The sequence below is a fragment of the Panthera uncia genome (assembly GCF_023721935.1).
Source record: "Panthera uncia isolate 11264 chromosome C1 unlocalized genomic scaffold, Puncia_PCG_1.0 HiC_scaffold_3, whole genome shotgun sequence".
Classification (NCBI taxonomy): Eukaryota; Metazoa; Chordata; class Mammalia; order Carnivora; family Felidae; genus Panthera; species Panthera uncia.
The window spans coordinates 19,265,518-19,288,328 of NW_026057584.1; the positions used below are offsets into that span (position 1 = coordinate 19,265,518).

Here is a 22,811-nt window from a genome sequence, read left to right on the forward strand (position 1 = left end):
CCCAGAGCAGACCCAGGCTTGGGTCTTTAGCCTCACTGTTGAGACGGTCTTAACTTCCAATGAGACCAAAGGGAACTGAAATGGCAACTAAGTGCCAGTTCCCTGTAAGAGGGCTGCTGCTGCAGTCAATAGGTGTTCCGCCCACCAGAAACAGGTGACAAGGGCCCAGTCCCACCAGGGCCAGCACTCCGCAGGGCCCACATTTGTTGGGATGGGCACTTAGCTACGTCCTGAGCTAAGAGTCCTGATTCAGTGAAGTCCAGATGACTGAATGACACGTAGCTTTCAGATTTCTTGACTGTGACCACAGTTAAGAGGACGTTTTTCATGTATACAACTAAAACACAACCCAAAGTCAGTACTTACCCTTAAGAAATGTCGTGCACTCCGATCCATGCCATCCCATTAAAAACGCTGGTGATGAAGTTACACACATGAGAGGCACACACAGAAACACACAAGGCACACATATACACACGTGTGCATGTGCATGAGAATGGCCGGGACTGTGTCTATGACCTCGTCCTGGTGGTGACACCGTGCTACAGTCCTACGAGATGTTGCCGCTAGGGGGAGCTGGGTGAAGTGTATATAGGATTTCTGTATTGCTTCTTGTAACTGCATATGAACCTACAATGATCTCAAACCCGTCTAGGAAATAAAAAAGTCAGGAGTTCACAATTCATTAATGGGTCTCAAACCAGTTTGGAACGTACCGCACTAGGTGGAGACAAGTTAGAAGGGAAAGCAAAAAGCTAGAAACCATTTGGCTGGCCCTCAGATCATTTCAGGTACTCAGAAAATTCTCCTGATAATTCTTTACCAAGCAAGCTTTCTGAACTGATTTTATTTTGGGGATCAGCATACTTTGCTAGGCTCTCTACTGTTAGGTGAGCATCTCCCAAAGTGAATTTTGTGGAGGGCCCGTCTTTTGGGTTGTTGTGTGAGAAGAGAAACGGTGGCCAGTTGGTCTGCATTAGGTCCACACCTTGATACCCATCAATGTCCTGCAGAAGAACACAGGCCATGGAACACATTCTGGGAATGCTGTGCATTACTCATGATAAGAGTAAGCCAGAAACACTTTAATGTAACTGTCCCTGGCCCAGTAGCTTCTTGGCCACAGCCAGACAGACTTAGTAACAAAGCTTACAGGAAACAGGTTCAAGTTTATTCAGAAACGCCAACCAAGAGCTCACTAGCCAGCCATTCTCTCTCTCCTCTAAGGCGGGCCGAGGCACTCCTGAAAGTAAGGTTTTCCAGATTGGGTTTGTAGGCTCAAGGGTAGTGCCACGTGTACCCTCCTCTCTCTTTTGGACTCAGTCTAGAAACCCAGCAAATTCTCACGTAAGATAGAAAGATTTTCTTTATTAATGACCCCAACCGTATTTCTTTAGATACAGGAGTTTTGAACTCAAATACTTAGGAGAAAACAAGTTAAGATTGCATTATCCTGCAACTCATTACCAGTAACATATTGCAAAGCGGAACAGCTTGGAAAACAGGGGGGAAGGCAAGGAGAGTGAGGGAGGGAAGATAAAGAAAAGGAATTAAGTTGATCAAGTGGAATTCTTTTTTTTTCTTTTTTTAATTCTTGAGAACTATGAAGTCCTTGCAAGCACAGCTCGTTTCTGCAGATTATTTTCCAAACGTGTACAAAATGGAACCAAAACGGAGAATCCCTTAAGAACCTGAAGAGGTGCAACGGTAAAAGCTACGATTATCCAGTAGCAAGTGTTCCAGCCTTCAGTTGCCAGCCGCCTCCTCTTCCCGTTCCCAAGAGTTAGCGGGATGAAAACGTCTTCCCCCTTCAAAAGCAGAGAAAAGTGTGAGGGTTTCTGGGTCCCCTTTCCTGCCACCCCACACTCCTGGACTAGGGATGACATCCCAGAGAGAGGACGTAGGACCTCTAGGCCCGGAACAAGACCCAGCTCAGAGAGTTTCGTCAGCTCCTCGTGCTGAATACTCTGGGGTCCCGGGTAGCACCTGCGCCAAGACCACAAGGGCATTAAATGTACCAAGTGAGATGGGAGGATCCCTTGCCCACAATTTCTGGACGGCCTAGACCAACCTGAATCTCAGACTGGGCTCAACCCTCTTCTTGGTCGAGAGCTCAGGCTCCTCCTGCACAGCTTGTACCTTTTCGGGCTCGCGGACAGCAGTCCCTTACATTTTTCACCATGGGAGCAAGATGCTCAAACTTTCCAAGTACAGGCACTTTGTGTTGCCATGTGGGGCCATACGCCAGGGTTACAGAACACTCGCCTGACGTTAGGCTCCTGAGTCCTGGTGCTCTGTTCTGTCCCACTTGGTATTTCTCTGAAGGGCCAGCTTTGGGAACAGGCTGGTTCCCAAAGACAGAAATTATTTGGTAAAGCAGCCTGGAAGCTGGGGTTGAGAATGATGGAAAACTGGGGCAAAGATATGGGGGCTAAAATTTCCTGCCTTGAACATCTTACCCCAAAACGAAACCATACTTTATCAGCCCCCGTCTCCCCCCACCGTGCAAAGCTCATGAGTGTTCGATTCTGGCAGAGAGCACCGTGGGGCATGGACACGTACAGTTGGCTTCTGAGCCAGGCCTGCCATCCTGTTCCATGCAAACCCTCCTTCTCTGCTGTGTGTGAGGGTCCTGGCTTCTTCTACTCATCCTTAGTAACACAATCCGGTTTTCAGCCTGGATGCGGTCGTTAGCCTCCCCCTCCCCTTTCTGAGGCCCGTCTCTGCTAGACAGAGATCACAGGACAGAAAAAGGCAAAGCTGCTCTTCGTGTCTCCCAGGAAGGAGACTCACAGATAACTTGGAGCTGCTCCTGCCCCAGCCCAAGACAGGTGCACTTGCTCTGTGGCAACCGCAAGGCCACCTGCCAGTGGGGCCAGAGGGGAGGGGAGGGGAGAAGCCCTGTGGGGAGACACTGGGCGGTGGCTGCTTTGGTGGGCTCTTCTGACCAGATAAGACGTTACTGGGCCGAAGATGGCGCAGGCAGCCCCATGACTGACTAGTTACAGAGCCCAGCCTCCCCTCCGCTGTGCCTAGCTGCCGGTTGAGTCTCTCCACTGGCCCTGAAAACGGCACAGAATCAGCTGCCTCACACTTGAGGTCACCAAAGTGGTGCCTGGTGAGAAGAGTAGTCCCATGGAAAGGGGGGGGGGGGCGGTGGAGCGGGCAGGGGAACTTGTAAACCCCAGGAGGGAGGCAGGGTTCTGGAGGGGCAGCAAGAGTATGTGTGTTCCAGGACACAAACCCTCCTCACTGGATTTGTTTTGCCCATTTTAGGCCCTACCGTGAAGCTGCAGGGTAGAAGGCATAATGCTGCCATTTTGTAACCAGAGCATTTGGACGCCTCTCTGGAAGCAGAGGATCCAGCTATAGGTTGAACACTCCTCCTTAGGCTCTGGGCAGGAGGTGCAGAGCTACTACAGAAGAGAGGCCTTTGGTACCAATTTCATGAGACGGGCAGCCCCTAAGCCTTTGCCTAAAGAAGTCAGGAGTGACTTCAACTGCCTGTATTGGAGACTGGAAATCTTCTGCTCAGGTACCAAGAGTCAGGCACCTCTCTCATCCTGTCAAGTGGCAGCAGAAACTAGTCTGGCAGGAGAGGCCTCACATGTCAGGGGAGGGGACCTGGGGTCCTATGCACACCACACCTGCCAAAGGTCACCCCCAAGAGAACCAGGTGGCGGCAAATGCACTGGCTGTGAGGGGTACGCGGAAGCTTCGTTCGCCTCCAGACTTGCGTTGAACGGGCACAAAGGTTGGCAGATGAGCACCTGTTACCTTATCTTGAGAACAGGATCACCTAAGCTTCAGCAGAAGGGGAACTAAGACCTGACATTTTGCCCAGAGACCTCAATCTCTAGCTAGGCTCTAGGGCACACTGACTCTCCTGCACGCAGGGCCAACACTGGAGCGCCAGTCCACATTTCCATCTCAGAGACAACTTCGTCTTCATGCAAAATTCCTGCTGAGAAGCAGACCAGGGGATCAAAACACTGAGTGGGCGGCTCCAGACCTATTCATTCAACTCAACGTCCTTAAGCAAATCTCTCCGTTTCTCCAGGCAGACCTTGACAGGACAAGACTGCCCAAGGAGAACACAGCTATCTCAGTAAAAAGGTCCCTCTGTGCGTCCCCTAGCTGCCATTCTCCTGGCTCACAAAGATGTGGAAACAAGGGAACGCAGCCCAGCCCCGTCAGAAGTGAAAACCTGTCCACTGCATCTTTAGTCAGTCAGGTGGCTACAGGCCCCCATCCTGCCTGCTTCACATGTAGCTGCTGCCCAGACACCTGGAGCACCAGGTCTCCAACACCATTTCCCTCTCGGTGAGATTAGGAGAGGATGGCGGTCCTGCTGGGAGGCTGCCCTACTCACGTGATTGTTTTCATTTCTTTTTTCTCGGCATCTGGGCGTGCACGGTTCAGCACCTTGAGGAAGTCAGATGTTTTTGCCCGCATACGTGTGTGAATATAGGCCTGGAAACAAACACAATGGATACTGAAGCAGTCGTGTTCTACAAAGACAGCTTTGCTTTCAGTAGAAGTTATCAGGAAGGTTTGGGAACATATGCCTTACGAGCGACATAAGGTCATGCAGGGAAGCAGGAGGGCAACCCTTCCTGGAGACAGAGATTCATCTCTTTACTATGGGGAAGAGATGGAAGAAAGGCCATGATATCTTAAAGTCTCTAGAACCATCAGGGTTCATAGCAACAGGCTGGACTCCAGGAATGACTTTTTTTTTTTTTTTTTAAGTAAACTCTACACCCAGCATGGTGCTCGAACTCACGACCTCAAGATCAAGAGTCACGTATTCTGCCGACTGAGCCAGCCAGGTGTGCCCCACACAGAAATGATTTTTTTATGTTATTAACTCTGGTGGAGAGAACGACCCGGTGCATAGGAGCCAAGGTGCCGTGGTCCCTTCTCACCTTAGAGCACTTGATGTGATAGTGCAGATAGTCCCGGAACGTGTGGATCAGGTTGATGGTGTTGTCTCGAGCATTGGCATTGGTGTGGCGAGGGAACAGCACTGTGGGTGGGGGCACAAACAAGGCGTCCGGGTGTAACAGCAAGGCCAAAGAGATAGAAGGTCAGAGCCTACAGCTGGCTCCAGCCTCTCCCTGCCTAGTGCAATGCACTTGTATCCTCCTCCTTCAGACGAGGAAAGGATAAATACCACAACCAGGACTGGTACCAGTGAGTGCAAATGCCGGAAGTCAAGAAAAATGGAGGAGGTCAATGGTAGAAAACTAGGGCTCCCCAGAAAAGGGCTTGGTCCCGGGCATCACTCCAGGTCTGGATCCTATCCTGTGGCTGTGCATTCTGGAATCTGTCCCCATCTGTCTCCACCTGCTGGCTCCTGCCTCTGCAGCACGGCAGCCTCTTTAGGTGATACTACAGGCAATCTGGGGGGTACTTTAGAGAAAACATTTCACCTTAAGCGATCATGACTAGCAAACAAAGCCTTCCTGTTCTACGTCCCCGGGTGCTGCGGCACAGTGAGCCCAAAGGAACTCGTTTCCAGAAAAGATTCTGTGGTCCTGTGGTGAAAACTAGACACGAAGCCCTAAGGGCCTCAACCCTCTCGATGGGCACGGCAGAAGTTGTTTCGGCTAGGAGATGAGGAAAGCCCCTCCCTCGGCACTATAAGCTGAAGCCTCGCCCTCTGCACCCCTCCCTTTGGCTTCCCAGAATCCTCTCCACCTCTTCCACCTACTCTACTCCGTGGTCTTGGGAGCAGTAAAATCCTCCAAGTATGAGGTTTTGGTAGAATGCAAAGGAATGCCTCATAAGAAAGGGTAGGCCCTCTGTGTCAATTTACCTTGAAAAGAAACAAATAGCAAAACAAGAAGTAGTAACACTACAGGCCACAGAATCTAAGATGCCAACAATTTTAAGTCTACCCTCAGTTTATACACCATAAAGAGAAAGGCTGCCAACTAAACTGTGTGGCATGCATGAACTCCAAGCTGCATCCCAACCTCAAAGACAGTAACATGAAAAAAAGCGGAGCTCAGTTTTAATGAAATATGGTACATGAGTGGGCTCATCACCAATAAACGGGTACACCTTCAGTACAGAGGGGACTTAAACTTCATAAAAGGCAACATTTTAGTGGCATCAGGCGCAGTGAATGAGCTGTTATTCCGCACTATCAGCTACAATAATGAGCCGGCTCACTGGTCTAGAGCGACTGTAAGAAGGGAAGACTTAAATTTCTTCAGTGGAGTAAGTGAATCATGGCTGGAGTTCTGGCTTAGAAATGCCAAACGACTGAGAACTCCCAGTCGGCTACTCAGCAATGCTTGCGTGGTCCCAACTCACAACACTTGACACCAACAGGAAGAAAAGAAAATGATTACGGTACACCTTCCTGCAGCCACAGCAATGGACAAGAACGACGTGGTACGCCTGCTTTCGCCCCTTTTACATTTTAACAAAGGTCTGTCTGGGTTTTGGCATCCTGCAGTGTGAATGCATCAAAGGCTCCCAACCTCAGCAATCCCACCCTGCTTACCGAAGGTAATATAGCCAATGTTGTCACCCACGGCAGCGTCGGTATCTTTCAGCTCCAGAGGTGGTTCCCTGTGGCTAAAGAGGACCTGTGGGGCTGTGTGGCTGGCTCTGCGTCCTTCTTTGAACTCCTGCAGGGAAGAAGCACAAAGCAACCAGAAGAGAATCTGATGTAAGATGAGTGGCGACTCATGCGATAAGGTTGGCCCCGTGGGGTGTGACTGGCAGATAGCTAAAAATAAACACCTAATATGAAATATTACAAGTGCTGGCTGCTATCGATGCGATTTGGACTCAAAAAGGAGAGATCGCAGAGTATTTAACAAGTCGGATCTTCAAAATGTGATGAGAGCATTCTTAATCCCTTTTCCTTTCTCTTGTTTTGGAACCACATATGCGGTAAAAGTGTATCTGAGACTAAACAGACAACGAACTGCAAAGCATGAGAGAACCAGATTACATTTTAGGATTAAGGACTAATGCATATTAGTTTCTTTAGATTTAATGTGAAGAGCTTATATTTTTCAGGAAATCTTTAAAATTTCAGGGTGCATGGAACCTAGGCTCTAGCTTGGTTAAGACCCAACATGAAATCTTAACTCCTTTCATCTGTGTGTGAAAGCCTCTTATGGGCTGACCCATTTCTCACCCCTCCTTACCCCATCTCCACTTCTTCCAGTTTCATGACTATCATGCTTTCTCAGGGCTCTGGGCCTTTGCACAAGTCCTATTTCATGGAGGCATCTTAGACTGTTACTATTTAGAATCCAGAAATCAGCACTTCAGATTAAATGTAAGCCCTTCTTGGGGGCAGAAGACAATGGAGTTAAAGAAGCTGAGTTGTTTTAGGGTATACTGACAGGAGGAGGCTGTGTGACATGAGAAATGAAAGCCTGATTGTTAATTCTGGTCTTGAATGGCTATGGACTCGCCCACCACCACTGTGCATAAGGACTTATTCCCCTTAACAAAATGTACCCATCCTCATCAAACGACAGGAAAATGACTGAGGATGTAAAAACCAGGCCATTCCCCCTATGTTCTAATCTCCATAATCTCCAAACCTCAAGCTTCTCTGACACACACATTCCCGTGTACACAGGAAAACGACACAAGGCATTCCTGTCTCAACCCAGATGTGCAAGAACAGAACCAGATTTTCCAGCCATGCCAGTAAAACAGGGTGATCCAAATCCAGAGTGATAACAGAAGAATGGAACCAAGGGCTATGTAAATCCACAGTTCTAGGAGTACTGAAAGCATGTTTATACAGCTGTTTGGTCTGCAACACTCTCCTACTGCTGCTCAGATATGGTCTCTTCTCACACGCCATCTCTAACACACGTGGGGAGCTGGCTGCTATCTTGTTGGGAGGTCCCATGTCTTCTCTCTAAGCCTCGACTCTCACACTTTACTAGTCACTAATGCGTCTGGCTTCCCTAAGGGGCTGTAAGCTCCACAAGCCAGGGATCTTTATTATTCTGTACCCATTTCTCTTCCTTCAAAGAGGCTGGACAGCACATGGCTTGCTGAGTGAAAAAGCAAGCACTTCTACTCTAGCTGACTTAGTGCTGTCACACTGGAAAGGAAGAGATGGGGACTAATACAGCAAGCCCGCAGCAAATTAATGGCAAAAGAAGGGTAACACCTGAGGAGTTTTAATGCCCAGTCTGGGATCTCGCCTGTTCCACCACCCTGCCTCCTGAGCTGGCACTGCTTGGCTTCTAAAGGTTGGTGGAAAATAAACTAACATAGCCAGATTAGGTTACTCTCTTGTAAATTTTGTTCCTCAAAGGAAAAATATTTGGAGAGGTAGGGAAGGAGTCAAGATCATTCAAATGGTAATTCCTAAAGCAAAGCTTCTGAGGTTACCCTTCTCTAGAAAACACTTTTCATTCTGCAAAGGGTTTGGGAGGTTTTCTAACTTCTACTATTTTTACTCTTTAGCTCCAGGGGAAAAAATAGAACAGGTAATAGCTGCTGGCATTTTCTTGTGTTCAGTAAGCTTCTTGAAGGCTCCAATTCACTGGTACCTGTGGCATTCATAACCCAATGGGGTGTGTGTAAACCTGCGGTGACTTATTAGCATTTCATCAGTTCTGTATAGGTAAAGCAATACATTCAAGATTTGGGTGAGGATACTCCCATGTGGGGAACTACCCTTTGGCCAACTTTGTGTCTTTGTTGCTCCTCTGTGCTCTCTCTTAAATAATACCTAAGAAACAATCAACCGACCCACCCAGTTCTCCTTTTTCTTTTCTAAATGCTTATTTATTTTGAGAGAGAGAGAAAAGAGACAGACAGAGAGGGAAGGAGAAAATTCCAAGCAGGCTCCAGGCTGTCAGTGCAGAGCCTGACCACCATGAGATCATGACCTGAGCCGCAATCAAGAGTCAGATGCTTAACTGACTGAATCACTTTCCTTTTTCATTAGGGTCTTTGTTAAGTGCACGTCAGCAATGATGCCTCTTTTTTCCCCCTCCAACTAGGATGTCTTTTGAATATCACAGTATCATTTCTCTCTTCCATCAAAGCATGATTTATCATAGCAAGTTCAGAGTAAATCCAAATATATACAGAAATTGAGTCCTGTAAATGATAAAAAGCAGCATCTTAAATCGGTAGTATAAACATGGGCCTTTAAACAACTGCTGAGACCAGTGGGTGGCCATTTAGAAAAAAAAGATGGACCCATCTTTCATACCATATGCCAGGAGAAACTCCAAACAGATAATCAAAAGATCATGTGTAAAATATGAAACTGTAAAAATACTAGGAAAATAATACAGGTAAACTTTACAATCTTAGAGTAGGAAAAGTGTTTCTAACAAGGACTCAAAATCTAAAAGCCACAGAAGAGATTTAACTCTGTGAAAATAAACTTCTGTGTGAGGGAAGAAAAACCCATACACTCTAATGACAAACTGGAAAAAATATTTGTAACTCTTACCATAGATAAAAAGGCTAATCTCTCTAATATATAAAGAAATGGGGATTAATAACCCAATACAAAAATGGGTAAGGGCATAGAGACACCTCAAAGGAAAGAAAAACAGACTTCAACAGAAGAAAAGATATTGGACCTCGTTCGCAAGAGAATATAGATACCATTTTTAAACCGATCAGATTGGCAGAAATCCAAAAGTCTGACAACATACTCTGGGAAAATATGCATCGTAGGTGGGAGGGAAAAGGGTACAACCTCCGTGGAGGTTGGCAAGATCTACCAAAATTACTGACTTTGACTCAGTGCTCCCAGTACAGGAAAATATCCTACAGCTATCACCACACAGGTATCCAGGTAGAAAGGGTCCTCAACATAGTATCTTCACTACTGCTTAAGAGGCAGATTGCTTGTGTCTTGTCCCTGAACATAGAGAAACCAGTGGTTTCCACTTAACTTTTCTCAGTTACTGGGCTGACGTTAAGATCTAGAAATATGAAAGATATTCTAGTTCACCATACTCTTATCTCCAAAATTCTGTATCGTTCTTAATGTTTCCCATGGAATAAGCAGTGAAATGATATCAGACTTTAGTGCTCAGCTTGCACGTCTACAGAGATAATGCACCAAAGGCAAATACTAGAATATCCATGTGAGTATGCAATGGAAATTCTGTCTTTTTCCCAAGGGCATTAAGCATCCCTCAGAGTCTGCTGAATGACAAAAGCAGGAAACATGTTCTGCCCAGGCTGGAGGTCCACTCCAGGATCCGGAAACCCACAAAGATACGCAGCAAGCAGGTCAGTGACCAGGGGGAACTTTTAATAGTGTCCCTGGTCACAGCATTCTGTGCTAGGCAGGTGCTATTCTCCATTCTCCTAGAAATTTAAAATAACCAGGCCCAGGAAAATTCTCAGATGATTTACTTGGGGTAAAATCCAGCAAAATAAGCCCAGGATTCTAAAGGTCAATTCAAATAAATTGCCCAGCCTTTGACTTTGGAGAGGGAGGCAGAGCAGATGGCTTCCCGAGCACAGCCTTTTCACATTCTTGGACACCAGATGGGTCTGCATGGTGCCAGTCCAGTCACTAACTAGAGATACTGTCAGTGTAAAAATGCAGACTTTCTTTTCCCTTTTAGACCAGTGCCCCTACCACATGTACTTTGAGGGAGGAGTTTAAATTCATGTGCAAAAAATACACAAAATTTTCCTAAGGAACAAATCTCCTGTAAGCTCTCCAAGATAAGATCTGTTTAAAGCATAAAAATAAGATGTCGCCAGGAATAAAATGGAACAAGACTGGTAAAAAACCAGCTAAATCTAAATATATACTTCATAGCTTTTAAAATTAGTATGTCAGTCTGGATTCAGCCCAATTTCTAAGCTACTGCATTTAATTCCCCTGTCAATTCTGCGTAAAAACACATGAAATGCCTGTCTGGAAGCTTACATTTAGGACCCACGATATAGGTCTATATAGCTGTGTGCACGCGCGCGCGCGCGCACACACACACACACACACACACACACACACAACACTCGTTTTCTCTCTCTCTCTCATAAAGTTTAGTACTCTCAAATGCTCAAAGTGTCAATATTCCAATTTTTCCGCCTAGGGACTCTAAAATCAGCATTTCTGATTAATTAGACTAAACACAAAAAGTCACTAGAGATGGATCAAATTCGGGCTATCACTTTTGAATAGTTCCCTAGTCACTTTAGAGAGGCTACACGTAAAATATCCTCACTATATTAAGCACAACTCTTATGTAGCAAAAAAGGTTTGCTGTCCAGAGTCCTTAAATCTCCTCACCCTGCCCAGGGACAGGACGAATGCACAAAAGGTGCTTGAAAACGTAAGCACTGAGCTAGATTTTGAATGCTGAGCCACCTCAGAAGAAATCAGCCTGGATACCACTTCACCAACGAGCTCTCCTGTCCTAGAGTCAGCAACTGGTTCGCAGACAGCATGACAGAGCCACAATGCGGTACTGTACCAGACCAGAGTCCAATTGTACCAGAAATCCAATTACACAATGTCCCGCTGAGCCCCATTACTCTCTTCTTGGTAGGCGAGCTGCTTCTGAGGAAAGAGCTCTACAGTGACCTCAGGCAAACTCGGGTCAATTTGCTTCACGGTCCACTCAAGGACTCTAGCCTATTAATGTACTGTCTACTACTTAGGAATTTTCTAGGGATTCTGTTCTGAAAAGACTTTAGGACTAAACCAAGAGCAGACCTTGCCAGAAACCTCAGGAAACTTGACAAGAGGGTAGGAAACCCGACCAAGCTTTAAATCAAAGACTCAGTGGCAGCAAGGGTGCTTAATATTCAGTCGTAGCATTAGTATGTTTGGTACTCCATTCACTCTTTCAGTCTAGTCCTGCAGAGGCTAAAACCACTAAGGAACAACTACATGCAGTGGGTTGGGTGGGAGCTGTTTAATTACACCTTCAACAAGTTCTGGCATCGGCAGAGCCGCCAGCTCTCCTCTTCTATGCTTCACAGTATAAACCGCCACGCTGCGGCATCCCTCCCCCAAAACACGTCCATTCCATACCTGCATGAACACTTTTCCAATGACCACATCGTCGTCATCCTTAAACACTGTGCTGAAGACTACTGTGACTCTGTCCTTTTTAGACTCAACATACCTGAGGGGAACACAACCCATGAAGTAGTAAGTACAGAATCAGAATGGGGTTTTGTCAAGAACTTGATCTCGAAGCGGAACAGGCGGGTACAGTCATAAATCTTTTAATTCATAAAACAAGGCATGCCAAAGGAGACTAAGTATGTATGACCAGCAAAGTCTATATAATGCACACATGCCCTGAGAGGGGTAGGAGATGAAGATCACCCAAAGTAGATGGTACTAATCTGTCTACGTGGTAAGATGTGGAATCTACTAGTGTTAGTGATTCTCAGAACTTCACTCCTAAACATCTTTTAAAAAAAAAATTTTTTTTTTTTTTACATTTATTTATTTCTGAGACATAGAGAGAGGCAGAGCATGAGCAGGGGAGGGGCAGAGAGAGAGGGAGACACAGAATCTGAAGCAGGCGCCAGCTCTGATCTGTCAGCACAGAGCCCGATGTGGGGCTCGAACCCACGAGAACCGTGAGATCACGACCTGAGCTGAAGTCGGATGCTTAACCGACTGAGCCACCCAGGCGCCCCTTTTATTTCTTTATATACTATGAGATTCCTAGTATGTAGATGATTCAAGAGTTGCAAAAACACAGACTCCATGGTCACCCTCTACCTCTTCATTACCTAGGCTATATTACTGAAGGAAACCTTCAACAGTGGTGTCTTAAAGGAAAGCAGTGGATTCACTTTTCTTCTTTAGTCAACTTTTGATATCTGGAGACTAGCAGAAGTGGCCCCCCCCGCCCCCCATCATCTATACCTTGGCTTTGAGAATTTTATGAGAAAGACACGTTAGGGATATTCACCCAATAGAGTTTAAGGTCTGATCTAACCATGTGTCTTTCAGTAAGGGCATATAACAGACACACCCAGGCTTTAGGGCCAAGTCCTATACTCACATGGTCTCATCATCCCTATAATGGATAACTGCCCTGTTCTCTCCTTCCTTGCCTTCTTCTTGGAATTGGAAGTATTTCTCAAAGACAGAGGCAAAACAATTTCGTTTCAACATGCCAGCCTGATGCACAATAGAATCCTTGGATGCAGGCAGATTTTCAAGGTCATATAGCAAGGAGACATTATATCCTGGAAGGGGGGGAAAAACCCAGAGGTTATATTAAAAAAAAAAAACAACACATAAAAAACCAAACAACTTTGCAGGTTCTAATGACATTTTATTTTGTTTCAATGCCTTTTAAGCCAGGTAGATTGCTGTGCATTCCCATACGCCTCATATGGCAAATGAGGTAAGGCAAATAAAACCCCAATTCTTGTAAAATCACTGTAAGTATACACAGCTAATTAACAAATTCTCTGCAAAAATTTGAATCAATATCAAAGATGACAGATTACAAATAAGGAACAGGAAGAACCCATAATCCAGGAACTCTCATTAGAAATTTAGTGTTCTAGACACTGTTGGGAAGGGGGCTTGCATTATAGCTATCAAGCTATAATGAGTTACATATTTTTCCTCGATGGTTTAACCTGCCAAGTGCTAACACAGTCAACAGCTGGGGAGCTTTCTGATAAAAACACAATACAACTTCTTGCATGCCATCACAAACCCTTTGTGGAAGGAGGGAAGGTACGGAAAAACCTTAAGAGTGTGTATGTCTATATATATGACGTGTGTGTGTGTGTGTGTGTATACCTCTCCAATAGCTTTCCCTTGTATACACTAAAAATTTCAAAGTGTTTTAAAATATCTTACTTCATTTAATTTCTGTAAAAATTCTTTGAAGTAAGCAGGCCAGATACGGTTATTCTCATCTTAGAGGGAAAAGGAAGTTCAAAGGAGCAAAGTGCCATGCTAAATGCAGCAGGATATAGAGGTGTCAGCAACTCTATTTTGAGTTGAATAGAATGGGATCCAAATTCTGGCCTTGCCACTTTGTGATCTTGGACAAACTACATAACCTCTATAATTCTGGCATCTGTTTAAAAAGGGTGGTAGGATGGGAGAGGCACCTGGGAAAATTAAAATAGCATTTTAAAGCGGCTGGAACACAGTAGGTCATCAATAAATGGGCCCCAAAGCTAAGTCTGCGACCACCACACACTATTTTGCCTCTTTACAGCATGTCGAGTACGAGTTCCAGCAAACAAGGCGGGGACAACTGATTATCTGATCAAATGATGAATACACCCCAAAAAGTATACAGACAGTTTTGTAAGAGTATCTGTACATCACTGAGTATCACTTCACATGCTAGGTAAGTGCTGGAAATAATTTTACCAGAACTGTAAGGAATATCTTAAACATTTATACTTTGTTACTATTTAATCTTTTTCCAAGAGCATTCCTCAGGTCTGTGTTTTTTGTTGGATCTATCCTCCCTGAGAACATGAGCTATCTAAATCTCTGTTCTAGATTGTACTTAGCACATTTTTGATACTCCAATATTAAATAATATCAACCACCATTCCATTTTGGGTACCAGAAAACAAACCAGATAAGCAAACAGACTGTAAGATTAGATAGAAAAATAAAATATTTAAAGTTGAGGTTTGTTAGTTTCAAGAAGCCAAATAAAACAAATTAAGTAAATTACAGCTGAAGTCAGACTTAAAGAAGGCTTTGATATGATGAAGAGAACATCCTGAGAATAGATTAAAAGTAAAGACCTAGTACGGCCTGGTGAGTTCCCCAAACTTGCCTAGATAAACTCACAGAGAAACAGGAGACACACTACTTCCACAAGTTTTTATATTTTGCACTTGTATGAACACAAGGTCTGCAGTCTGGCATTGCCTGTGCTTTAGCGGGAAGTGTAAGAAAAGGCTCAGGGACAGAAACCTAACCTCTGTGTTACACCCCAGTGGTTCCGACACACTGCTTGATCTGAGCTGTGACAAGCATGCCCAAGAGTTCCTATATGATTTTTTTCTGTTCTAGTTCTGCTTCTTCCCTTCCTCCCTCCCTTTCCTCACTCTCTTTCTGAAATTCCTTGATTCCTCTTAAAGCCTATAATGTTATTTATTTTTTGGTTTTTATTTCTGCGATACACTTTTACATCAATTTGGGGATGAACACATTTTAGTATTCTTTCTGGACTGCAGTCAATGCTCCCACGCGCAGTACTCCTAGTAACAAGTTATATCCCAAAGGCTTCTGTATTTGCCATTTTTGTTTCCAGAGTAGCATACAGAAGACAGGAGAAGGTATTCTACTGGGAGTGGTGAAGCATGTCATATTATAAACATGAAAACAAAGAAAAATGCCACGAAGGTTGGGGAAGGAAATATGCTAGCAAAAGTAATAACTGCTGTTAAAAGACACAGACACACCTTCCTTCTTAGAACAATTTGCAAAGCACCACGGGTAAAATTTGCAAAGTACCACAGGAACAACATTTGAGTAACACTATGTTACTTGGTCCTCATCGGGGGGTCCAGCTAAACGCCTCAGAACTTGAGACTACCACCTATTCACAAGGAGGAAAAAATTGTTCAGTTTTTTTGCTTTGTCTCTCCTATAAAGCAGTATAACATAGCTCTTGTAATTAAGGAAGGCCATGGTGGGCCATGGTGCTTTTCAATTCCCGCGGCTGCAAAGAGGCGATTTATTCTTTATTAGAAGAACAGATTAAAAGAAGGGGTTGAAATTTTTGTTACTTGAATATGTGAGAACAGTTGTGTTTCCTTCTCCACATGTGCAGAGCACAGAAAATGGTGTTAATAGGGGGCTGGGGTGAAAACCAAGGTTTGCTTAATCTCAGAAGACATTTTCATCACCATGAGCAAGCAAATAAAAATGGCCCACTGGTTGAAAGATTAAGGAAGAGTCATTTGGCCCCACCAAGTAAAATGTTAAAAATGACAACATATAGCAGTTCTGCACACCACACTGTGAACCATTCCTGGACAGTGCAAAGCCCCTTAGCTTTTGGAAACAGCTTTATTTTTGTGGAGAGGACTGAAGTGGGAACTGGGCTCAGGCAGAAATATTTGTAAAATGAAAACTATTTAAATGAAATGCTTTGTTTAAAAAAAAAAAGCAGAGTACAAACAGGACAGGTCTCTTTCCAGGTCATTCCACAGTTGCTTACGGGACTACATACCTGATTCGGGATTTACCAAGAAGCTCCCATACACCCTCTTTAGTAACTAGAAAATACAAAAACAAATGTTAATCCAAAGGTCATGATAATGTCATTTTTTTTTTTTTTTTTTTTAAAAGCACTGAATTTCCCAAGCTTCTTCAAGCCAGATTTCTTAACTTTCATTTGGTGGATGGGACACTGGATACACAAGGAGAAGCACATGTATCTGAGTTACCAAGCAAATCACTCACAGAACTGAGACTGAATACAAAAGGTTAATTAATCTAGGATCTGTTTTTCAGTCAAGGCTCATCTTTTACTCTTTCAGGATTCAGTCACATCCTTTATATGTTCTCTGTTCTCCTCCAGACCATATACTGCACACCATCATGTTTTTAAGAATGCAGAAGAATGGCAAACCTGAGTGACAGATTACGTCAGTTATCAACTAAGTACAGGCCAAACCAGTAACCGAGGTGAGTGAAGAGAGAAAAACCAGAATTGCTGGGATCGGATTCCAGTTAGCCTGCTTATCTTGTAAGCTTTCAAATTATTTAGTTCATCACCAGTTTTATGCAAAAGACAACAGATAATTGCACCTTAGCCAGTTGTTTCTACTGGAGGGCCCACAGAAGGTTGTACTCTCTAAATGGTTTTTTCCCCAAAACCAATACTTACTGCTGGCTACTCTCCAGCTTTGGGGAGTAAATGATAAAACAAGAGCCCTTTTTACACCTTCCTATTTCTTCTCTGTCAGTACGACTGTTTCACCTGGTGGTAATTTCTCCTAGGCTGACAGTTTAGGAAACAAACCTTTTATTCTGGAAGGCCTAGTTCAGACTTAAATGTTATATAGAATACAATAAGCAGTAGAAAGGCAGCTATCTGAAGACAGAAAAATGTAAATATTAGAATCGTCAGAACTTGGTAACCTTTTTGGTATTTAGTAGTCTTTATATGACTAACAGACTAAACACAGACATGACTTATTCTTAACCCTCATTAAAAACATACTTAGGGAGGGAAAGTGTCACCACTATTTCACAAGAAGGGAAAACTGAGGCCAGTATACTTAACAGCGTATGTAACAGTAATATAAAAGGCTGCATGGTTTTGTCTCTTGACATTCAGTCAATTTCTTAACACTATCTCACCACAAACACATTAATGATCCTCTGAAATTTTCTGGGATGCCAAAAAAAAAAAAAAAAAAAGGATACTTAATCCTTGACAAGTTACCAATTAAAAGTAAACAAAAGCCATCAACTTTTAATTGTAGGAGTTATACATGCATCTTCAACAGAATTCCATCAGCTAAGAAAAGGACTGCAGACACAGGAGCACTAGAGGGGAGCTCTGTGCAAGCAAGCACTCAGCCCTGCTCACTGCTGTGGTCTCTGCATCCACACGCGCCCACATATGGGGACTTTCAATAAACAGAGCTGAGTGAATACTGTTGTTTTCTTTGACTCTTACTTTCAATGTACACTTCAGAGATTAAAAAAAAAAATCAGCAGCAAACCATATATTTAAGTCATATTTGAAAAAATTTTCACATGGTGAAGTTCTTTCCTTCTGTTCTTAAATATTCTTTAAGATTCCACATATTTATGTAACCATTTTTATACAGCTGGAAGAAATTCTCTATCTGTAAATGTGGATAATGGAATGGACCTCAAAGCATGGATCAGCGATCACATCTGTTTGTACAAAGGCAAAAGACAAGTAATGCCACATGCAGTTGTGATCTGGTGACCATATAGCCACTGTGAGGTTATCTTTTTTACAGAAGAGGAACTGAAGGGAGAAGTTCAAGGTCACAGAGTTTTTTGGTGGCACAGGGAGACCTGATCTTCAGGTGTCCTATATACCACTTCTCCTAAAGAGTCCTGGAGATGGGGTGAAGGGGTGGGGGTAGGGAAGTAACAGGCACATCCCTTAAGAATTTTCACTGGCATCCCACCTCTGAGCTATAATTCTGTACTGTGAGCACTATGGGTACCAGGAGAAAGGGAAAGTTAGATGTGGGAGAAAAAAAAACCATAGCTCCTAATTCTTAGTTTAATTCCAAGCAAAGTTAAAATTCTGAGATCTGAGAGGTTCTTACAGCCAAATTTCAGCCACGTTCAACTCCTCTGCTCCCTCCCCCTTGGTGAAACCAACGGTTGCCTCCCTGTTTATTTCACTTGCACTTTTAACCCTGTATGATTCCCTTTTTCAATGAGCACCATCTTCCAACCTGACACCAGGAGATGGGTGGAGGCAACCCACTGATGCTCACCATCAGACATTCCCACCCTAGCAGCAGAGGCTTTCAAAGTAACAAGCTGCCTCCGGTTATCACAGGCTGGTCACTGTTTAACCAACTCAGGGAGCCATTTACTGTGCCCTCTGCTCCCGAACTGTGAATGTTACTTGCTCCACCCACTTGAGCGGGTGGAGCTGGCTCTTTGGCCCTGTGGGAGCTACAAGAATAGTGCTGTTATGGAGCTCCAGTGCATGGAGAGCAGTCTGGAAAGGAGATTTAAGAAATCTAGCTGTTACACTTTCTTCCCCTCCCAAGGATTATTGTTATCACCACACCTGCATCTTTACACAAAGAGGACTGTCTAGGGAAAATGATTACACGATTTTGAGCTGTCTGTTCAAAGGTTTAACAATTCTTTACAGCTAGTTATTTTATGGTTAATCAAAAGCAGGGCCACCTTAACAGCCACTTGTTTCTTTTTACTCTGAATGTGGTAAAGGGAAGAGTTGGCCACTAGCTTTTATAGAATGATCCTTCTTATGCTTTATAAGGCTAGGTCTTCTTGCTGAAGATTTTGTTTCATGTAAAACAACCCTGAACACAAATTCTGTAAACGTTTCTTCTACCGTTGAACTTATGAGGCAAATCAGAAAAGGTTTTGGCTCTCCCCTTGAAATGCTGGGACAGATCAATTGCATATGAATATCTAAGTGACTGCCTATGGCTCTTGGTATTCTATTTGGTTAACATTAATTTTAGTTTTTATACCAAAATATTATTGAGATTTTGATCTTTTTTTTTTTTTTTGCCAACAGCCTTTTCACTGCATAAATTTTAAATAACTAAAAAACTACTACCCTTAATCACAAAGAAAACAGAAATGGCCATATCTTCATTCACCAGATTAAGGAGAACCTAGCTTGTTAAAACTAAAAGATATTTGAAAACTGATTCAGGAACTGAGTCATACTTCCTGCTTTGAGACCCAACCACAACGTGTGCACACTGGTGTAACAGCATTTTCTTTCTTCCATAAATGGCTCTCCCCAGAGCAAATACAGTTCAACAGGAACCAAACCTGCTACTTTAGCTATAGAAAGAAGCCAGTGAATGAGGCATGGCCATCAAGAATTTCATAATGCATAGACATCTTTTTATTTCCCGTACAGTAGTCAAAAGGAAGAAGAGATACTTAAAGAGGCCAGCTCTAAAGAAGTTTAAACCAAAAAACTAAAAGGGTAGATTTGTGCCTAAATTTCTACAGTATGAAATTAAGATCATAAACCTTTAAGGCCAGAGTTACATACCTGCTTCACGATATCATAGAAACAGAACGGAACCTATCTCAGTCTTGCAGTAGCTATTTTTATGTTGGTCAAAGAAATATTCTTCAGTGCATTTTTTGGAGAACAAAAGTTTTCATTTCATTAGTTAGGGACCATCTTTATTTTCCCCGAGTAATAAACAGCCAAAGCCTTTTCTAAAAAACACCCTTTCTATCATTATGGACAATGGAGTCAAGAGCCCCTGGTTAGGTGGGCAAGCTGTCCAAAGTGGCCAGTGCCGGTAGGGGTGGTCAGTGCCATGGACCTTCTATGAGTGGCAAGCTGCCAGTTAAAGGTGACAAGGAAATAAGAGTCCTGAGGAAAATGATGTGGAACATACCTCATCAGCACCATGTGCCTGAAGTTCCTTGTAGAATTTCAAAGAAATACTGACCATCACTTTTGTTTTGTCTCCATTAGGATTTGAAATATGATAGAGGACTCCATCGAAATCTGTGAAGAAAGCAAATAAAACTGCTTAACTTGGGAATGGGGAATAAGACCTTAAGGCACCTGGCTACCTCGTTACAGGCCACAAGGAGGTCTCCCTTGTAAGTAGGCATATAAGCAAAATATGTGCAGATAAGCAAAAGTTTAAATCCATGCAGAAAGTATAAACACTGAGACAGAACTGTCAAGTACTTATCTGTCCCCCTTTAAAAAAAAATATTTAAAAAAAATAAAAAAAAATGTTTACTTTTGAGACAAGGGCAGAAAAGCGGCAGAGAGAGGCGACAGAATCTAAAGCAGCCTCAGCACTGTCCGTGCAGAGCCTGACGTGGGGCTCGAACCCACAAACCGTGAGATCATGACTTAAGCTGAAACTGAGAGTCAGACATTTTAACCAACTGAGCCACCCAGATGCCCCACTTTGCTCTTTTTAAGGAAAAAAAAAATTATTTATTTCGGGAGAGAGACAGAAGGGGCAGGGGAGTGGCAGGGACAGAGGGAAAGAGAGAGAGAATCCTAAGCAAGCTCCTCCCTGTCAGTGCAGAGCCCAAGACAGGGCTCACGAGGGCTCAAGCTTACGAACTGTGAGATCATGACGTGAGCCAAAATCAAGTTTCAGATGCTTAACTGACTGGGCCACCGAGGTGCCCCTCATTGCTCTTTACTAAAATTACAAAGCTATTCTTACCTTCATCACAGCTTGGTGCTGAAAGTTATTTCTTAAAAAGCTTTTGTTGTGATGTATGTTAAATATGCATACGAGATAATGTATAATGAACTCCTAGTTCCCACCATGTGGCTTCACCAATGATCAACATGGCCCAATCTTATTGGGATACCCCCCTCGCAATGATTTATTCTGAAGCAAATCTGAGACATCACATCATTTCATTCATAATTATCTCAGAATGTATCTCTAAATGATAAAGAAGAAATTTCAGAAAACACAGCCACAATACTGTTGCCATGCCTATATTTTTAAAAACAACTACTTAATATCAAATATCCAGTCAAGTCTTCAAATATTTGGTCTCAAAAAAACCCCAAAAAATAGTTTTATTTTTTTTTTATTTTTTATTTTTTAAATGTTTATTTGTTTTTGAGACAGAGAGAGACAGAGCATGAATGGGGGAGGGTCAGAGAGAGAGGGAGACACAGAATCTGAAACAGGCTCCAGGCTCTGAGCTGTCAGCACAGGGCCCGACGCGGGGCTCGAACTCACAGACCGTGAGATCATGACCTGAGCCGAAGTCGGACGCCCAACCGACTGAGCCACCCAGGCGCCCCCAAAAAAACAGTTTTAAAATACTGTTGTCTTATTTGAATTAGGATCTACACTGCATTTGGTTATCTCTTAAGTTTCTTCTAATCTCTATATAGGTCTCCCCTCTCTTTGGCTATTTTCCTGCAGTACAGAGAGAACTCACCCTGTGTAGTTCCTGAAACCAGGGGCTGAGTGCCACCACTTTAGGGAGACCTGGCATTGCCAGTTAGTAGGAGGGGACGGGGATGGTAGCCGGACTCCTGTCATAGCACTAGAGCTGAAGTGTTCCAAGACCATCTAGTCAAGTACCCTCATTTTATGGAGGGTGACTGTTTAACTCCTTGAAGTTCACACAGCAAGTGAGTAGTATCAATATCTAATTCTTTACAGGAAATAGAAAGCAATAACCTCTGACTTGCTGAACAGGTCTCTAGCATTTTCCATGTTTCCCCACTACTCTAGTGCTAGGCAAACTGAGAGGAAGGCTACTTGAAGATAATTTAGTATTTCCAAATTAAACAAACTTTGGTTCGTACCACAAAAGTAAACACAACCTTCTAAGGTACCAGCAGGTTAACTTTACACAGTCCAATAAATCCATAAAATAGTCATCTGAAACAATGACCTCAAAAAAGCCTTCACGATCAAGGGATTGTACCCCGAATGTCAAAATTTATTTTAGAAGCTATTTTGTTTTTCTATTTTTATATTAGCTTTACAAGGTTGAAGTAAGGACACTTACCTGCAAATGTTACTTCTACTGCTTCTGGTTTGTTACTGCAAAACAAAAGAAGAGTCCCTTAGTTAAGACGGTTGTTTTGCAGCTTGCCTTCCAGGGGCCTTGCAAAGGCTCCTGAGCTTTACTTCAGATCACAGCATTCAGTACCAATTTTATGCTGACTGCTGATCTGAGTACACAATTCATTTTCTCATGTACCTGAACCTTTGGGCTCACTTAAGGTGGAGGATACAAAAAGGAAGCAGGACAGGTACTGCTTTTGTTTTCCAGCTGCTGTCGAATCTCTGCCGTGGTTGGCGCTTAACTTCAATTTAGAATTCCTTAACATTATGATATACACCTTTGCATACGTGAACTACAAAATGCTATCTTTTGATCAGTGTCTCCCTCCACAGGACTGTAGTGATGGAGACAGAGGTAGTACACTCAGCAGGAAAACTGCTAAACAGAATGTAGAATGGTTTTTAATATACTTAAGATGAAAGGATGATCTCAGGCCATAAAACAAAACAGAAAGTCTGTATCAGTTCGAAGACAACTTGTAAGTCTTCCTACACATCTTTTCCTCTCCCTTTATGTCACCAAAGTACTCACCACTCTCCTCCATGAAGTCCTCTCTGACAGGTTC

At 43.5% G+C, this 22,811-nt stretch overlaps 1 protein-coding gene across 1 annotated transcript in view; it reads right to left on the reverse strand.

Moving 5' to 3' along the window:
* Positions 1 to 1,348: 1,348 nt before the first annotated feature.
* ARPC2 (actin related protein 2/3 complex subunit 2) overlaps positions 1,349 to 22,811 on the reverse strand; it is a 29,006-nt gene continuing 7,543 nt past the window's right edge. Inside the window, exons 3-11 of the mRNA XM_049614909.1 lie at positions 22,187 to 22,221; positions 20,071 to 20,183; positions 16,176 to 16,221; positions 13,011 to 13,197; positions 12,020 to 12,113; positions 6,518 to 6,644; positions 4,929 to 5,029; positions 4,373 to 4,473; positions 1,349 to 1,808 (exon numbers count right to left, since the gene is read on the reverse strand). Coding sequence (XP_049470866.1) covers positions 1,784 to 1,808; positions 4,373 to 4,473; positions 4,929 to 5,029; positions 6,518 to 6,644; positions 12,020 to 12,113; positions 13,011 to 13,197; positions 16,176 to 16,221; positions 20,071 to 20,183; positions 22,187 to 22,221 — 829 coding nt within the window. The 3' untranslated portion in view covers positions 1,349 to 1,783. The remainder of the gene's footprint in view (positions 1,809 to 4,372; positions 4,474 to 4,928; positions 5,030 to 6,517; positions 6,645 to 12,019; positions 12,114 to 13,010; positions 13,198 to 16,175; positions 16,222 to 20,070; positions 20,184 to 22,186; positions 22,222 to 22,811) is intronic.